This window comes from Oncorhynchus keta, chromosome 25, assembly GCF_023373465.1.
Source record: "Oncorhynchus keta strain PuntledgeMale-10-30-2019 chromosome 25, Oket_V2, whole genome shotgun sequence".
In the NCBI taxonomy this organism is placed as follows: Eukaryota; Metazoa; Chordata; class Actinopteri; order Salmoniformes; family Salmonidae; genus Oncorhynchus; species Oncorhynchus keta.
The window spans coordinates 19,522,752-19,539,364 of record NC_068445.1 but is presented as its reverse complement, the minus strand read 5'-3'; the positions used below and the strand labels follow the sequence as shown (position 1 = coordinate 19,539,364).

Below are 16,613 nucleotides of genomic sequence, written 5' to 3'. Positions count from 1 at the left end.
GCTGATCCAACTTTGATGTAATGTCCTTTAAACAAGTCAAAATGAAGCTCAGTAGTGTGTGTGGCCTCCACGTGCCTGTATGACCTCCCTACAACGCCTGGGCATGCACCTGATGAGGTGGCGAATGGTCTCCTGAGGGATCTCCTCCCATACCTGGACTAAAGCATCCGCCAACCCCTGGACAGTCTGTGGTGCAACGTGGCGTTGGTGGATGGAACGAGACATGATGTCCCAGATGTGCTCAATTGGATTCAGGTCTGGGGAACGGGCGGGCCAGTCCATAGCATCAATGCCTTCCTCTTGCAGGAGCTGCTGACACACTCCAGCCACATGAGGTCTAGCATTTTCTTGCATTAGGAGGAACCCAGGGCCAACTGCACCAGCATATGGACGTCGGGCCCTCATACCACCCTCATGGAGTCTATTTCTGACCGTTTGAGCAGACACATGCACATTTGTGGCCTGCTGGAGGTCATTTTGCAGGGCTCTGGCAGTGCTCCTCCTGCTCCTCCTTGCACAAAGGCTGAGGTAGCGGTCCTGCTCCTGGGTTGTTGCCCTCCTACGGCCTCCTCCAGGTCTCCTGATGTACTGGCCTGTCTCCTGGTAGCGCCTCCATGCTCTGGACACTACACTGACAGACACAGCAAACCTTCTTGCCACAGCTCGCATTGATGTGTCAACCTGGATGAGCTGCACTACCTGAGCCACTTGTGTGGGTTGTAGACTCCGTCTCATGCTATCACTAGAGTGAAAGCACCGCCAGCATTCAAAAGTGACCAAAACATCAGCCAGGAAGCATAGGAACTGAGAAGTGGTCTGTGGTCACCACCTGCAGAACCACTCCTTTATTGGGGGTGTCTTGCTAATTGCCTATAATTTCCACCTGTTGTCTATTCCATTTGCACAACAGCATGTGAAATTTATTGTCAATCAGTTTTGCTTCCTAAGTGGGCAGTTTGATTTCACAGAAGTGTGATTGACTTGGAGTTACATTGTGTTGTTTAAGTGTTCCCTTTATTTTTTTGAGTAGTGTAGTTAAATGTACTAAAGAGCAACAATGGGTACATATTGAAGATCCACATGCTCATCCCCAGAAACTTTTTACATGTCTATTTTCAAAGGATAAAGCTAAAAACATTAACAAGTTCATAGTTAAGAACACTATAAAAGTATGGAAGAAAAGAAAATGGATTCTATAAAATACAATATCCCACCCTAAAACACACCTTTATGGAACAGTCCTTGGATAGCTTTTCAGAATTAATCAAGAAATTGGCCCACATGGAAAACTAAAGGCATAGAAATCATATATGACGTGGTAATAGGAAATACAATTATTTCCATGACAGAATTAAAAAGCTTTTGGTCACGTAGTGTATTACTATTATTATTATTAGTAGTAGTATATGTAAACACAAATGATCAATCGGACAATAAGGGCTATACTATGACTGTCACTGCTGCCTGCACCATGGTTCCTCACACTTGCGGGAAGATGTGAGAAAGCAAACGGATGGACATCGTCTTGTTGCCTCAACCCTTTCACTGTTGTTGTCCCGTGCTCTCTATACTGTCCTCCCTCTTTCCCCTCCTTCCCTGTTTCTTTACCCCTCCTTCCGTTTTTCTCCCTCTTCTGCTGTTTCTCACTCCGTCTCTTCCTCCCTCCCTGCTGTTGCAGACACAGACCTGGGGCGCTGTCTGGCCACAGACGGGCTCTATCTCTACACCACTAACTCCTTTGGGAGAGGAATCAGCAAGCTGGGCTCCGGTTTGCACGGGACACTGAGGTAACATGGCACCCCTGCTTTCATATGCAGAGGGAGTGATAATGCAGAGGGAGCAATAACGCAGAGAGAAAATGTAGATGGAATGATAATGCAGATGGATAGATAATGCAGGGAGAGTGATAATGCAGAGAGAGAGTGAGAGGAAAATGTATGTATATGCTGGAGGTGGAAGCCTAAGAGTTGTTGTCCATTAGTGTATGTGTGTGTATATATATATATATATACACACACACACACACACACACACACACACACACACACACACACACACACACACACACACACACACACACACACACACACACGCTCAGACATACACACTACCAGTCAAAAGTTTGGACACACCTACTCATTCAAGGGTTTTTCTTTATTTTTAAAATGTTCTACATTTTTGAATAATAGTGAATCAAAACTATGAAATAACACACATGGAATCATGTAGTAATCAAAGAAGTGTTAAACAAATCAAAATATAATTTATATTTGAGATTCTTCAAAGTAGCCACACTTTGCTTTGATGACAGCTTTGCACACTTGGCATTCTCTCAACCAGCTTGACCTGGAATGCTTTTCCAACAGTCTTGAATGAGTTACCACATATGCTGAGCACTTGTTGGCTGCTTTTCCTTAACTCTGCGTCCAACTCATCGCAAACCATCTCAATTGGGTTGAGGTCGGATGATTGTGGAGGCCAGGTCATCTGATGCAGCACTCCATCACTATCCTTCTTGGTCAAATTGCCCTTACACAGCCTGGAAGTGTGTTTTGGGTCATCGTCTTGTTGAAAAACAAATGATAGTCAAACTAAGTGCAAAACAGATGGGAAGGCATATCGCTGCAGAATGCTGTGGTAGCCATGCTGGTTAAGTGTGCCTTCTAAATAAATAACAGGCAGTGTCACCAGCAAAGCACCCCCACACCATCACCCTCCTCATCCATACTTCACGGTGGGAATCATACATGCGGAGATCATTCGTTCACCTACTCTGCATCTCACAAACACATGGCAGATAGAACCAAAAATCAAAAACTTATCCTCTGCACAGAGTTAACTCTGGGTCTTCCTTTCCTGTGGCTGTCGTCATGAGAACCAATTTCATTATAGCGCTTGATGGTTTTTGCAACTGCACTTGAAGAAACTTTAAAAGCTCTTGAAATTTTCCACATTGACTGACCTTCATGTGATGATGGACTGTCGTTTCTCTTTGCTTATTTGAGCTGTTCTTTCCATAATATGGACTTGGTCGTTTACCAAAATAATCTTCTGTATACCACCCCTATCTTGTCACACAACTGATTGGCTCAAATGCATTAGGAAGGAGAGAAATTCCACAAATAAACTTTTAACAAGGAACACCTGTTAATTGAAATGCATTCCAGTTGACTATCTCATGAATCTGGTTGAGAGAATGCAAAACTGTCATCAAAGGGTGGCTACTTTGAAGAATCTCGAAAAATATATTCGGATTTGTTCCACACTTTTTTTTGGTTACTACATGATTCCATGTAGTTACTATGTGTTACTATGATTACTATGTGTTATTTCATAGTTTTGATGTCTTCACTTTTATTCTACAATGTAGACAATAGTTCAAATAAAGAAAAAACCTTGAATGAGTAGGTGTGCCCAAACTTTTGACTGCTACTGCTACTGCTACAAACAAATGTATGGGGGGGGGTTGGAAATTATGCAGACAATTACATTGATGGAAGCCACAATCTATCTACAATATCTACCCTCCCAAAAAGTGAGAGTGCCACAATAAAATACCCTTGCCACAGGGATACCTCCTGTTCCCTTCTTCTGCCCTACTGGAAATCCCCCTCTGATTTCACTTTCTGAGCAAGATGTCAAAGGAAATGGAGAGCCTGGTTTTGTGTTTGTGCAGGGGATTTGTGTACTGTCGGAATGAGGAGTTTGAGGCGGGCTGGGTGGTGTTCAGCAGCGACCGCCTTCTCCACCGTCCCGCCTCCTTTGATTTCAAGCCCCATCAGCTGTGCCACGTCATCGACCCCTTCACCCTTCAGGTAATGCCAGCTGGCATCTAGTGACAGGCTTCATGACGTCACTTATGATGACCAAATTACACAGTAGTGTATCTCCACTAAAAGACTGACTGTGCTCTTTCTACCCATCTCAGGTGTGCCAGATCGTGTCAATGCCAGCCCACCACTTCCCTGTGGGCAGCAGTGTGACCACGCTGCACCTGTGCTCAGATGGAACCTACCTGTACTGGGTGTGGTCTCCCGCCAGCCTTAACGAGAAGACCCAGAAAGGCCACTCAATCTTCATGGATGTCTTTCAGCTGTCGGTAAGTGAGCATGCGTCATCTAGCCTCTCAACTATGCTTAGCAAAGCTCTTCCCTCGTTCCCCTCTCTCACCCCTCTGTTCCTCCTCCTCCCGGTGCAGACGGAGACAGGGTTGTGTGTGGCAGACGTCCTGCAGGAGAGGGTGATCCTGACACGGAAGGAGGGCGAGTCTTCCAAATGTCTCAACGAGCTGCTGCTGAGTCGCATGTCGCGCTTCCGCGCCTCCCACTCCGCCACGCTGGCCGCTCTCACCGGCTCTGCCATCTCCAACACTGTCAAGGAGGAGCAGTCCGGTAATACTCACACTCAATAGTCATAATACACTCATACTATTTAGATATATATACTGTACACATTGTTTCACACTCAATTAAATGTGAAATAACCAGGCAGTGAAAATTATGATTGAATCCATTATCCTCATCACATTGTGCAATTCACACTTCACGTCCCTTAGTCCTGTATATTTATGTTGTGTGTTGAAGCATGTCTTTGCTCCTCTTCCACAGCAGTGAACACTAGCTGTGGCCTCCCTCTGAAGACTCTGAGGAAAACGCCCATGTATGTGTGTGGGACCTCTCTGGTGATGCTGGCGTCTCCGCCCGGCGTGTCTGGCAGTTCTACCACACGCTCCCTGTTTGGAGGCACCAGCGGTCTGTCCTCCCTGAAAAGTAAGAGCAGACATGTTCATCTTCACTGGGAATCTCTGTTGTGTTTTTAAGTCTCTTCTTTCTACTGTCAGTGGCATGTTTGTTGACTGCTTTCCTCTCTTTCTCTGATCAGTCCTCTCATCCAGTCTGGTGTTCAACCTAGCTGATGGTCAGTTCAGCAGCCGGGCAGACCTCATTGATGCCCCTGGCAGTTCTCTGGGCAGGGGTGCCCAGGTGGCAGGGCTAGGTAAGCTCCTGTTCAGGAATTCGTTTTTTTCTGTGTGAGCTGAAATGTATAAAGTGCAGCACATATTTGTGTTGTAACCCCTGCACCCATTCCTATGTGCTGTAGGAGCCTGCTATGACGCCCTCAACAACTTGATCTGGACCTGCTCCAGTGACTACATGGACCAGTGGTGTAACCCTGGCAACCAGGCCTTCCATCACATGTGCCATAGGCTTGGCGTCAGCAATGTCATCAAAGAACCCCAAGGTAACAAAAATAGCCCTAATCCTGTTTGTCAATCGACGCTGACCTCAAGTGATGTGCTGCAGAATCATAGGCTAAGTAGTGTCTGAACCAGCTTCTTCATTCACGTGAGATCAGGCAGTTAATAGTTACTACCCTCCCTTCCTTTCTCTCCCTGCTGCAGAGGAGACCGTGGCCACCGGTGAGGTGATCAACCAGCTGCTTCACCATGTGGGCGCTATGTGCATCCACCAGCTCAACCTGCTGGCAGCCAGCAGCAGCCTGCCCCTGGGCACCCTCCTGGGCAAGCAGCACCCCATCGATGCTCGCCACTTCAGCAGCATCTGTGACATCATGGAGAAAGCCATGGTCAATGGAGACAGCTGCATCATCCGCTGCATCCTGGTGGTATTCCAGGTACGGTGGAGCTGGAGATCCAGCCTGCTGCTGTGATGCTACCTGGAGTCCAACTGACGTCTAAATCACTCATATTTACACATTGGTGTTTGCCGTTCAGGTGGTGTTCAGGTTCTTCAACCCTCAGTCGGAGCAGAACAGGGAGAGCGTGCGGCGTTCAGGTCTGCTCCTGTGGCAGCTGCTCATGACACCGGTGGATCAGATCGGACCAGAGATCCAGGCAGAGGTGTGTCTGGCTATCAGGTAAACACAGTACAGCACAAATTCATAACCATAAACACAGGACACACATAAAGACCTGGACTTTGAGACGACTATCGGTCCCTTGATTGGCATCTACTGTCTCGGTTATCTCTCCCTCTCTGTAGCTCGGGTTTGAATACCTTGTATCAGGGGGAGTCTGAACTCAACAACCTGCTGAAGCTGGTCCTGACAGAAGGTGATAGTTGCAACCTACTCATTGGGTTTTATGCACACTCTTAACACATTCTAATCATCTTCGTATAGGGCTTGTATCTGGTACAATGGAATCGCTGAATGTGGTCTGTGTGTATCTGTGTGATCTTTAGGGGAGAGGAACAGTGGTCTGTCCCAGCTCCGTGATGTCATCCTCACCAACCTGGCTGACCAGCTGCAGAAAAATCGATTTGGGAGTGACGAAGATGACCACTACAGGTAGAGCACAGCTATTGCAGAGATTTGCTCAACACTTTGCAATTTCATGCATTCCTGCTTGAAAAAGAACTCTCAATTCCTCCCCTCACCAGAGCTAAAGGGTTTTTCTGAGTAACCTGATGCCATAAAATGTTCTATCCCATTAATAATAATGCAATATGACACTGTCTCTGTATTAGACGGTTGTTCAGCTGAATCAGTCTGAGCATCTCTCTCCTGTGTTTCCCCATCAGACTCAGTGATGAACTCCTGCACAGCATCCTGAAGACCGTTGTCCGTGAATCCTGCCGTCTTATCACCAAATGTCAGACTGTCGCCAGGGATGACTTCCAGAAGCTTCTCTCCACTGTGCCAGTATGTGTCTCTGTCACTGCTCAACTACACCGAGGATCAACTGGGCTTTGTCTGGTCAGACCGTCTGTTGTCTAATCAGCAGTAGATTGTGTGTTACCTCTTGTATACTGACTTCCCTCCTTCCCTTCTACCAGGTGGCCTCATCAAGCCTGCGCTACCTCATGGCCATTCAGAACCACCTGCTTAGCAACACTGTTCTGATCCGCCCCGACGACAACGACGACAGTGACAACTCCCTACAAGGGGAAACAATGAAGGTACAGGTAAACACCCCCTTTAAATACCCCTACTGCTGTCTGTCCATGTGGAGTCCATATGTCCGCCCCTCTCTTCTCTTCCTCTCTCTCTCGCTCTCCCTCTCTCTCTCTCTCTCTCTCTGAGCGGCCTCAATTGCTGCAATGGAGCAAGGAAATGTTCAATCATGACACAGCATAGCCACCCCATTTAGCATATTCAACAGTAAGCCCTTTTTTCTTCGTGATTTTATCTATGGGTGTTTGTTTTCTTACCCACAGGCACATAGTATAGCTGCGACTGTAAATTTTTTTGGAATTCATGTAGTTGTTTTTCCTGTTGTAAGCAAGTAGGCACTGTTACGGAAGCATTGCCTTTTCTGTGTGTGGTTTCCAGGAGCTGCAGACCAGTATCCTGTCGCTGGCCACCAAGATCCTGGTGGGGTGTGACGAGGTGCTGGAGAGCCTGCAGCAGGTGACCACTGCCCTCATCAACAGTGACATCACTGACCGAGAGACCAGGTGACCATCACCATTCCCCTCTCTGCTTTACCTGTCTACCTGTTGCCTGTCTACCTGTCATTTTACCTGTTGTCTGCTTACCCCTAAGCCCTCAACCTGTTGCCTGTGTATCTGCATGTTCCCTTTCTGACTGCCTCTTCTTCTACATACCTTTCATCTAACATTTCTCTCTCATTCTCTTTCTTCCTCTTCCTCTCTCCTTCTTGTCCCTACTCTTCCTCTCCCCTCCTCCCCCTCTCCCCTCTTCCTCTCCTCCTGGGCCGCAGGCTGAAGGGCTTGGAGCAGATTACCAAGGCTACAATGCTGGGGCACCTGCTGCCGGTTCTACTCACCTCTCTGATGCATCCCAACCTGCAGACACTTGCGCTCGCCGACGCCCTCATGCCCCAACTAGTGCAGCTAGTCCTCTACACCAGCCAGGTGGGGGCACTCAAACAGTCTCACCTCAATGCAGATATTCTTCTCTGGTTTAGAACTTGTGGCCGTCATCTCTAGTTTCTGTGGTGGAATATGTGTAGACATATGGTGATTGTTAAATGAAGGTTGATGATAATTTGGACGGAGAATGAGTATATATTTATATGGGTTTCCCCTGGTCATTTCCCAGACTGCTCTGCTGCTCAAGACCCAGTCTCCTCTCTTCACTGACAGCACTCCATTGGTAGGAGGGCCGCTGGGCCAAAAGACGCCTGCTGCTGCTGATGACAAGTAAGTGCACGCACGGTCCTCTGTGTAGGCCAGGTTTATCAGGACCATAAGCCTGGTTTTCAAACTGTGTTTGTGTATCTGTCCCTGACGACTGTTCCTCTGTCGCCAATGACGGTCTGTCCTTCTCCAGCTTTAGAATCCTAGATGAGCGGGAGGAGCCAGGCTTCCTGACAGGCCTGAAGATCCCTGCCCCGTGGGCTGCTGGGAAGACGGTGGAGACGGTCCACCCGGTGCGAGACAACTATAAGTTCAAAGAGACGGTACACATTCCAGGAGCACGCTGCCTCTATCTGCGCTTCGACTCCCGCTGCTCCTCACAATACGACTACGACAAGGTGACCAATCGCTGCACCTCTACACCCCACATCATATTTCCCTGGTAAAGCTATGGCATAACATGTCTAGTATTATACTTGATCTTTTCTCTCTGATGTTCCAGTTGGTGATGTATGCCGGGCCCAACACTAACAGTCGCAAGGTGACTGAGTATGGAGGCAACACTCTGGGCTATGGCAGTCGCAGTGTCCTAGGGACAGGTTGGCCCAAAGACCTGGTCAAGGTGGAGGGGGACACAGTGACGTTCTCCTTTGAGATGAGGAGTGGGCGTGAGCACAACACCCCAGATAAAGCCATGTGGGGGTTTTCCTGCACTGTCCGAGCCCAGGTACACACAGCTGTGGAGTTGTAAAATACCGCATGAGTTCTAGCATGTTGCTGCCATGTTGGACATACACACCCAGACGTTGTTACAGTGTTACATTGAACTGTATCTGTTTTCCCACTCCAGGAGTCATCGGAGGATGTCTCTGGGGGTCTCCCCTTCCTGGCAGACCTGGCGTTGGGTCTGTCTGTACTAGCCTGCTCCATGCTCCGCATCCTATACAATGGACCTGAAGTAACCCGAGAGGAGGACGCCTGCCATGACCTGCTCTGCTCCAAGCTGCTCCAAAGGTGACACAGCATAAATGGAGAATGATACAGAGCCCACCCTATAGATAGCACAAATGCACTGCAATATAGAAGCACAGTCGTACACAGCTATAACCAATGTATAAGAATAAATTAGTAAAATAACATGTGTGACACAGCAGAGGCTGCTTTGTGTTTCTGCTTTGTGTTTCCTTCAGGTGCCAATGGCAGGTGGAGGCTAACGGTGCCCTCTCTCCAGCCCTCACCCCCAGCCCCTCACCCTTACCCCTCACCATAGAGGAGGACCAGGAGTTCACCTACCCCTCTGATGTCCTCATCCCTCCCCCGGGCCTCATGCCTGGGGCCTACTTTGACCTGCCGCGTATCCGCCTGCCTCCAGGAATCATGGGCCGGCTACGAGAGGTGTCCGGCAGGGGGCGACCACAGTTCCGTCCCAGCATCAAGTGAGAAGGGGTGACGATATCTACGGCAGGCTTGCACAACTGCCATCCTAATTCTATTTTAACCAGTCATTACTGTCTATCCTTTTCTCCCCCTTTCTCTCTGACTTGCCCGTGTCAGGGAGGTGATCAGGCCAGATGTTATGGAGGAGGTCATAGTGTCGTGTGTGATAAAGCACCTGACGCTGGTGGATGCTCTCCAGTCACTCGTCAACTTCCAGTACCGCGAGGAGCACGCTGAGGAGTACGACCTGCTCTGTAAGATCATGGCCGAGACTTTCAAGAAGATCAACGCCATGGAGCGCCAGCTGCAGGTACACAAGTGGCACAATTCAGCTTTTCCCTCTCCAAGTGTGTGTATGTGTGTATAACTTTGTCTGTTGCCCCCCCCAGAGTGTAGCAGAGCTGGAACAGAAGTGGCAGAATGAGGTGGAGGAAGCTCAGCAGGGAAAGCTGGAGAACAATGCTCCATTCTTCCATGACTACCACTTCTTTGAGGTACACATCCCTCTACCTCTAGTTCTCTACAGATTCTCTTAAAATTGTTCACTGTTCAGCTCACATAATTTGTTTTTGTTTCCCCAGAACAAAATGAAGGAACTAGAATTGCTGTGTTCACTAAAAGAGGTGCCACTGGACTGCAGTGATTTGGAAAACGTTGTCCTCACACTGAGGTAAGAGAAGAGCGACGTGACAATACAGATGTTGACTGATGAGGTAACATCTACACTGCTTTCGAAGACTCCATGTTGTCTTTTGGTTTGTTATCATCTGAATTTGTCCACAGGGAGAAGTTCTTCCAGGAGGTGAACTCTGTCCACCTGAAGAGTGGTGTGCTGCTGGCCAAAACCAAAGCCCTGGTGAAGAGCCTGATGAACCGCACAGAGCTGCTGCTCCACGTCACCATCGCTCCTCACTGCAGGAGCCTGAGCACCACGCCTGCTGGCACACCAGGTACAACTAAGCTTACACCTTCCTACATTACACTTCCCCAAGCCTACTGCACCTCCCCAACCTACTGCACCTCCCCAGCCTACTGCATCTCCCCAGCCTACTGCACCTCCCCAGCCTACTGCACCTCCCCAACCTATTGCACCTCCCTAACCTACTGCACCTCCCCAGCCTACTGCACCTCCCCAGCCTACTGCACCTCCCCAACCTACTGCACCTCCCCAGCCTACTGCACCTCCCCAGCCTACTGCACCTCCCCAGCCTACTGCACCTCCCCAACCTACTGCACCTCCCCAGCCTACTGCACCTCCCCAACCTACTGCAGCTCCCCAACCTAATGTACCTCCCAAGCCTACTGCACATCCCCAACCTACTGCACCTCCCCAACCTACTGCACCTCCCCAACCTGCACCTCCCCAACCTACTGCACCTCCCCAGCCTACTGCACCTCCCCAACCTACTGCAGCTCCCCAACCTAATGCACCTCCCAAGCCTACTGCACATCCCCAAGCCTACTGCACATCCCCAACCTATTGCACCTCCCCAACCTACTGCACCTCCCCAACCTACTGCACCTCCCCAGCCTACTGCACCTCCCCAACCTACTGCACCTCCCCAACCTACTGCACCTCCCCAACCTACTGCACCTCCCCAGCCTACTGCACCTCCCCAACCTACTGCACCTCCCCAGCCTACTGCACCTCCCCAACCTACTGCACCTCCCCAGCCTACTGCACCTCCCCAGCCTACTGCACCCAGCCTACTGCACCTCCCCAACCTACTGCACCTCCCCAGCCTACTGCACCTCCCCAACCTACTGCACCTCCCCAGCCTACTGCACCTCCCCAACCTACTGCACCTCCCCAGCCTACTGCACCTCCCCAGCCTACTGCACCTCCCCAACCTACCGCATCTCCCCAACTTACTGCACCTCCCCAGCTACTGCACCTCCCCAGCTACTGCACCTCCCCAGCTACTGCACCTCCCCAACCTACTACACTTCCCTAGCTTTCACCTGCTCCTCTATAGCCCTCCCTGATTTACTTTGACTGCCTGCATGTAGTATGATGAAATAGGGGTAACCAATACTGGCTTTTTGTTGTTGCAGCCTGTAAGTCTGTGTCAGACACTAAGACGGTGGTCCCCGGGGTGAAGCAGCCAGTCTTCCTGCGCAGCATGTCTGCACCCTCCGACCTGGAAATGATCGCCAACCAGGACCTGGAGTTCACACACAGCAGCCAAAGGTTTTCTGTACACTGAACTGTTTTTGATGACACCAAGAAAGTGGATTACAAGTGTAACTACACTAAGTTGATGATGAATGGAGAGAGTACTCACCCCTCCACTTTGATGTCCTCCCCTACTGTAGGAGGCGACACCACCCTACCAGTCACCGCAGCAGCTCCTTCACACTGCTGCAGTCTCTAGCCATGGAGGACAGCCGGGACAAGCCAACGTACAGTGTGCTGCTGGGACAGCTCTTTGCCTTCATTGGGACCACGCCCGACCAGTCTGTAAGTCCAGCCCTCCACCACAAAGTCACTGCACATACACACTGAAATTGTTTTTGGTGCCAAATGATTAGAGAAGATGAGTCTACTCATATTTTACCCTAATTCTTCCTCCTCCAGGTGTCCAGCAGCAGTTTCCTATCTGCGGCTCAGACACGGTGGAGGCGGGGCAGCACGAGGAAGCAGGCCTTGGTTCACATGAGGGAGCTGCTCACTGCCGCAGTCAGGGTGGGCGGGGTCACTCATCTGGTGGGCCCTGTTACCATGGTGCTGCAGGGAGGGCCCAGGTAAGGGATGGACACAGACACACTCACACACAAACCTATCATCAATTAACATTCTGAAATAAAATGTAGTTTTCTAAATGTATGTGTATCTGTGTGTGTCCTCTGCAGGATCGAGGAGCTGACTTGTGGGGGAATGGTGGAGCAGGTGCAGGAGGCCTTTGGGGAGACCATGACGTCTGTAGTGTCACTATGTGCCCGCTACCCCATCGCTTGTGCTAACAGTATCGGCATGCTCTGCACCATCCCCTATACCAGGCAAGAAAATGATCCTCCATCTTTTTCATGCTACTCTTGGAAAACTGTTTTGTAACTGCTTTTGTAACAAACAACTTAACTCATTCTCCTGGCACCCAAAAATGGCTGACTTCCAATAATTGCCATCCTCCAAATCCCAACCCGTCTGGTCCTGTGTTCCTGTAGGAGTGAGGAGCAGTGCCTGGTGCGCAGTGGTCTGGTACATCTGATGGACCGCCTGTGCAGCCTGAGTGGCCAGAGGGACTGCAGCTCCAATGAGAAGCAAACCAAGAAGCAGAAGGTGGCCACCATGGCCTGGGCTGCTTTCCAGGTGCTGGCCAACCGCTGCATTGAGTGGGAGAAGGTGGAAGGTATGCAATATAGTTTTTTGAGGGTGGGGGACTTATCCGCTTGTGAAGCAGGTAGCTCACTCCAAGAAATTAAGAGAACTTCAGCACTCAAGCAGAGCATGTAAGAACATTTCAGTTTCCAATATATTGATATTACACTGTGCCTTTAGCTGAAGAGGAAGGTTTGAAAGACGGTCTCAATGTCTTCAGGGTCTACTATCAAAGTGAGGACAAGATGCAGAAGAATAGTTGGAGGTAAAAGTTAGGCAAGCTTGACAAAAGTTGAATTAGGCCACTAATTCAGAAACCAGAGGAAAGATGGGTTGATTTAAAATAGCTTATGTTCAGAAACATAAGTATGACTTCATCTTTGAGGACCTGTTTTGAGCCGATTTGGACATATTTGTATAAAAGACTGAACATATGGAGCTCCATGTATATTTGTGTAAATATATTAAATATTAATGTAAATTATGAAATATTAGGTACGTACCTTTATGATTTATATTTACCTGATTGAGATATATTAATTTGTTGTTAGTGTAACTCAGCCATTTGGCCCCCCCTCTTGCCTATTCATTGTATTGTGGTAAGTGTGTTAGGATAAAGGCAGGAAGTTGGGCCTTCGGGAGAGGAGTCTTTGCTAGATGCGGGAGCGGTATAGTTTTTTGACCATACAGACATACAGACATACAGACAGGTCATAATATGTATTTTCCATATCAAGTATTCTATGCTTTAAGTTGATTGGAGAATCATTTATTTGTTAGATATAAGAAGAATAAAAAAATTTGTTGCACCATATCCCTGGATGTCATTGAATGTTTGGCCGTTTGGAAACCTTGAGTGTGGACTGTATGCGTACCAAACAACCCCGCTTCAGGCTTGGGCAGTGGTTATGGTAAAGACGAAAGGAAGCCACTACAGGACCTTTGAATACAGATGATCAGACTTTAAGATGGTCCTTCTGTAGCACAGTTGGTAGAGCATGGCGCTTGTAACGCCAGGGTAGTGGGTTCGATTCCCGGGACCACCCATACGTAGAATAAAAGCGTCTGCTAAATGGCATATATTAAGATGCAACCTCACATCAGTGTTTATTTACAATAATAGTCAGTGTGGTGATTCTAGCAACTACAGAAATCCCTCTACCCCTTTCTAAAGGTGGTTCAACAGATGCGGTGCACTCGGGTCTGGCCCGGCAGGTATCCAGCCTGCTGACCAACCACCTGGCCAGAGCCACAGAGTGCTGTGGGAACCAGGCAGCAGGGAACGATGCCCTGCAAGATGTCCTCAGCCTGCTCAACGACCTGTCCAGGTAAACACCACCAGACAACAAGACCTTAAACAAACTCCTATCAACATGAGGGCTTAATGTTATTTCGTGTTCTGTGTTTTAGAAATTACTGTTAGGTTTTCGTCTTCTAATTATTCCTGACTGTCTGGTGCTTCTCCAGGAGCCACATAGGGAAGGCCATCCTGAGCCAGCCAGCCTGTGTATCCAAGCTCCTGTCCCTGTTGCTGGACCAGCGGCCGTCTCCCAAGCTGGTGCTGATCATCCTGCAGCTGTGCCGCGCTGCCCTGCCCCTGATGAGTGTGGAGGACTGTGGCAACGTGGCGCTGCCCGCCTGGAGTTACTCCATCAACACCCTGGATGCTGAGCAGCAGGATGCCGCCGACCCCGCCTCGCGCATTGCTGCCCTGCTGCTGGCCAAACTGGCTGACTACGTAGTACCAGGTAGGAGCCTTTGGTCTCGACATGTTGGTCAGGAGATCTCTGGTCTCAGTTAGTGATCTTTCTAACACCATGTCCCTCACCAGGCTGCCAGACCCTGCTGTCCCCCAGCTCCTCAGAGCCAGACACCAGCCTGAGCCGCTCCAGCCCCAAAGGAACCCTGAAGTCTGATAAGGATGCGGGGGAGGAGAGCGAGGCTGTGGATGGCAAACTGTCCATCTTTATCCACAAGAGGGAGGACCAGTCCTCTCATGAGGTGCTCCAGCCACTGCTCAGGTAAGACTCATCATAATACCTCCTGATACGTTTTGTGTGCCAAACCATCCATAAAGTTTCTCTGACACCTTCTTTCTGGTGGCCTGCAGCAGTTCAGAGGGCCGGCCATTCCGCCTTGGAACTGGAGCAAACATGGAGAAAGTGGTGAAGATGGACAGAGACATGACCAAGGTCAGGCCTGTTTAATGTGGCTTCATATGTCATTTGGCTGTCACTAAGTGAAAGAAGCATTTTTACTTGTGAAGGCGTGTTCATTAATCATACCATTATTCCTGGCTGATCTGCTCCTTCACCCCACCAGAGTGGTAGCTGTGAGGTAATCACAGAGGAGGCTGCAGCCGCCCTGAGGAAGGCCAATAAGTGGGCCCAGTCTGGGCTGATAGTGAGCGTGGGCCCGCCTGTGGAGGCTCTGGCACAGGAAGCTGCTGGAGGAGTCACCACGGGGGACAAGAAGAAGACCGCTCAGACCGCTGTGTGTCGGGACAGGAACTCTGAACTGGCCAGGTCAGTCTGACTCGAGCTGTGCAAACATTAGATTATGCATTTTTCATAACAGTAATACAAGTGGATTAGAAACTATCATAACACTGTTCCACTAGTAATACTAGTAGAATATAAGAAAACTGTCACATAACTGCATTCCTCTGTAGGGCTTCATTTATTATTACCCCACTAGATATTACAGGTGCAAGTACAATATTTCATTTTTTTATTTCGAGGAGGATCCAACCCTGTTTTCAAAACTTGATTGTAATGTCATCTTCACTGAAGACTATGATAATATCCACTTAGGATAATGTTTGTATTTATGTTATGAGAGGTTGACAGCTGATGTTTAACTATTAATGGCAATGAACTCTTTCTGAATGGGCAAATTATTATTATTATTATTTTTTACAGAAATCAAAGAACCTTTGCTTGCATGCTTTTTCATTTGAACAGGGAGAACTATCAACAACCCAAAGAGAGGGCCTGGTTACATTACTATTGGAGCATGAGGCAAATGGCCAATATAAAAGCCCTGTACACCTCAACTGGAGACATCTCGCTTTATTGTGCTGTGACACCCGTATTCTAGCAAAATGTTTAGCACTTAGAATGGTGCACCTCAATATTAGGAAGGTTTTCATAATGTTTTGTATACTCAGTGGAGGTACACATCATAAGTCAAATCAGTTACTGGCAGCAAAAGATGTCGGTGATGTCATTTACAAAATAGCCTCCAACACATTAGTCAGCAAACTGGATGTAGTCTATCACAGTGCCATCCGTTTTTTGTCACCTAAGCCCCATATACTACCCACCACTGCGACCTGTATGCTCTCGTTGGCTGGCCCTCACTAGAAATTCGTCGCCAAACCCACTGGCTCCAGGTCATCTATAAGTCTTTGCTAGGTAAAGCCCCACCTTATCTCAGCTCACTGGTCACCATAGCAACACCCACCCGTAGCACGCGCTCCAGCAGGTATATTTCACTGGTCATCCCCAAAGCCAACACTTCCTTTGGCCATCTTTCCTTCCAGTTCTCTGCTGCCAATGACTGGAACGAATTGCAAAAATCACTGAAGCTAGAGTCTTATATCTCCCTCTCTAACTTTAAGCATCAACTGTCTGAGCAGCTTACCGATCACTGTACCTGTACATAGCCAATCTGTAAATAGCCCATCCAACTACCTCATCCACATATTGTTATTTATCCTCTTGCTCTTTTGCACCCCAGTATCTCTACTTGCACATCATCATTTGCACATATATATCACTCCAGTGTTAATG

The 16,613-nt window shown here is 48.7% G+C and overlaps 1 protein-coding gene across 4 annotated transcripts in view; it reads left to right on the top strand.

Moving 5' to 3' along the window:
* The window catches only part of LOC118358345 (probable E3 ubiquitin-protein ligase HECTD4), a 91,512-nt gene that overhangs the window by 36,392 nt on the left and 38,507 nt on the right, over nt 1-16,613 (top strand). For 2 of the 4 annotated variants that reach the window (XM_052478805.1, XM_052478802.1), the window contains exons 5-38: nt 1,679-1,787; nt 3,677-3,815; nt 3,929-4,099; nt 4,199-4,391; nt 4,608-4,769; nt 4,882-4,995; nt 5,101-5,241; nt 5,402-5,634; nt 5,735-5,877; nt 6,003-6,073; nt 6,204-6,309; nt 6,543-6,663; nt 6,798-6,926; nt 7,294-7,418; nt 7,685-7,838; nt 8,026-8,126; nt 8,257-8,461; nt 8,566-8,790; nt 8,914-9,077; nt 9,254-9,499; nt 9,618-9,810; nt 9,890-9,994; nt 10,082-10,170; nt 10,284-10,450; nt 11,556-11,691; nt 11,817-11,961; nt 12,079-12,245; nt 12,354-12,500; nt 12,666-12,850; nt 13,994-14,147; nt 14,287-14,567; nt 14,651-14,840; nt 14,930-15,011; nt 15,142-15,344. In XM_052478805.1, the coding sequence (XP_052334765.1) occupies nt 1,679-1,787; nt 3,677-3,815; nt 3,929-4,099; nt 4,199-4,391; nt 4,608-4,769; nt 4,882-4,995; nt 5,101-5,241; nt 5,402-5,634; nt 5,735-5,877; nt 6,003-6,073; nt 6,204-6,309; nt 6,543-6,663; nt 6,798-6,926; nt 7,294-7,418; nt 7,685-7,838; nt 8,026-8,126; nt 8,257-8,461; nt 8,566-8,790; nt 8,914-9,077; nt 9,254-9,499; nt 9,618-9,810; nt 9,890-9,994; nt 10,082-10,170; nt 10,284-10,450; nt 11,556-11,691; nt 11,817-11,961; nt 12,079-12,245; nt 12,354-12,500; nt 12,666-12,850; nt 13,994-14,147; nt 14,287-14,567; nt 14,651-14,840; nt 14,930-15,011; nt 15,142-15,344 (5,296 nt within the window). The remainder of the gene's footprint in view (nt 1-1,678; nt 1,788-3,676; nt 3,816-3,928; nt 4,100-4,198; nt 4,392-4,607; nt 4,770-4,881; nt 4,996-5,100; nt 5,242-5,401; nt 5,635-5,734; nt 5,878-6,002; nt 6,074-6,203; nt 6,310-6,542; nt 6,664-6,797; nt 6,927-7,293; nt 7,419-7,684; nt 7,839-8,025; nt 8,127-8,256; nt 8,462-8,565; nt 8,791-8,913; nt 9,078-9,253; nt 9,500-9,617; nt 9,811-9,889; nt 9,995-10,081; nt 10,171-10,283; nt 10,451-11,555; nt 11,692-11,816; nt 11,962-12,078; nt 12,246-12,353; nt 12,501-12,665; nt 12,851-13,993; nt 14,148-14,286; nt 14,568-14,650; nt 14,841-14,929; nt 15,012-15,141; nt 15,345-16,613) is intronic. The other 2 variants (XM_052478804.1, XM_052478803.1) reach the window with 2 other exon arrangements.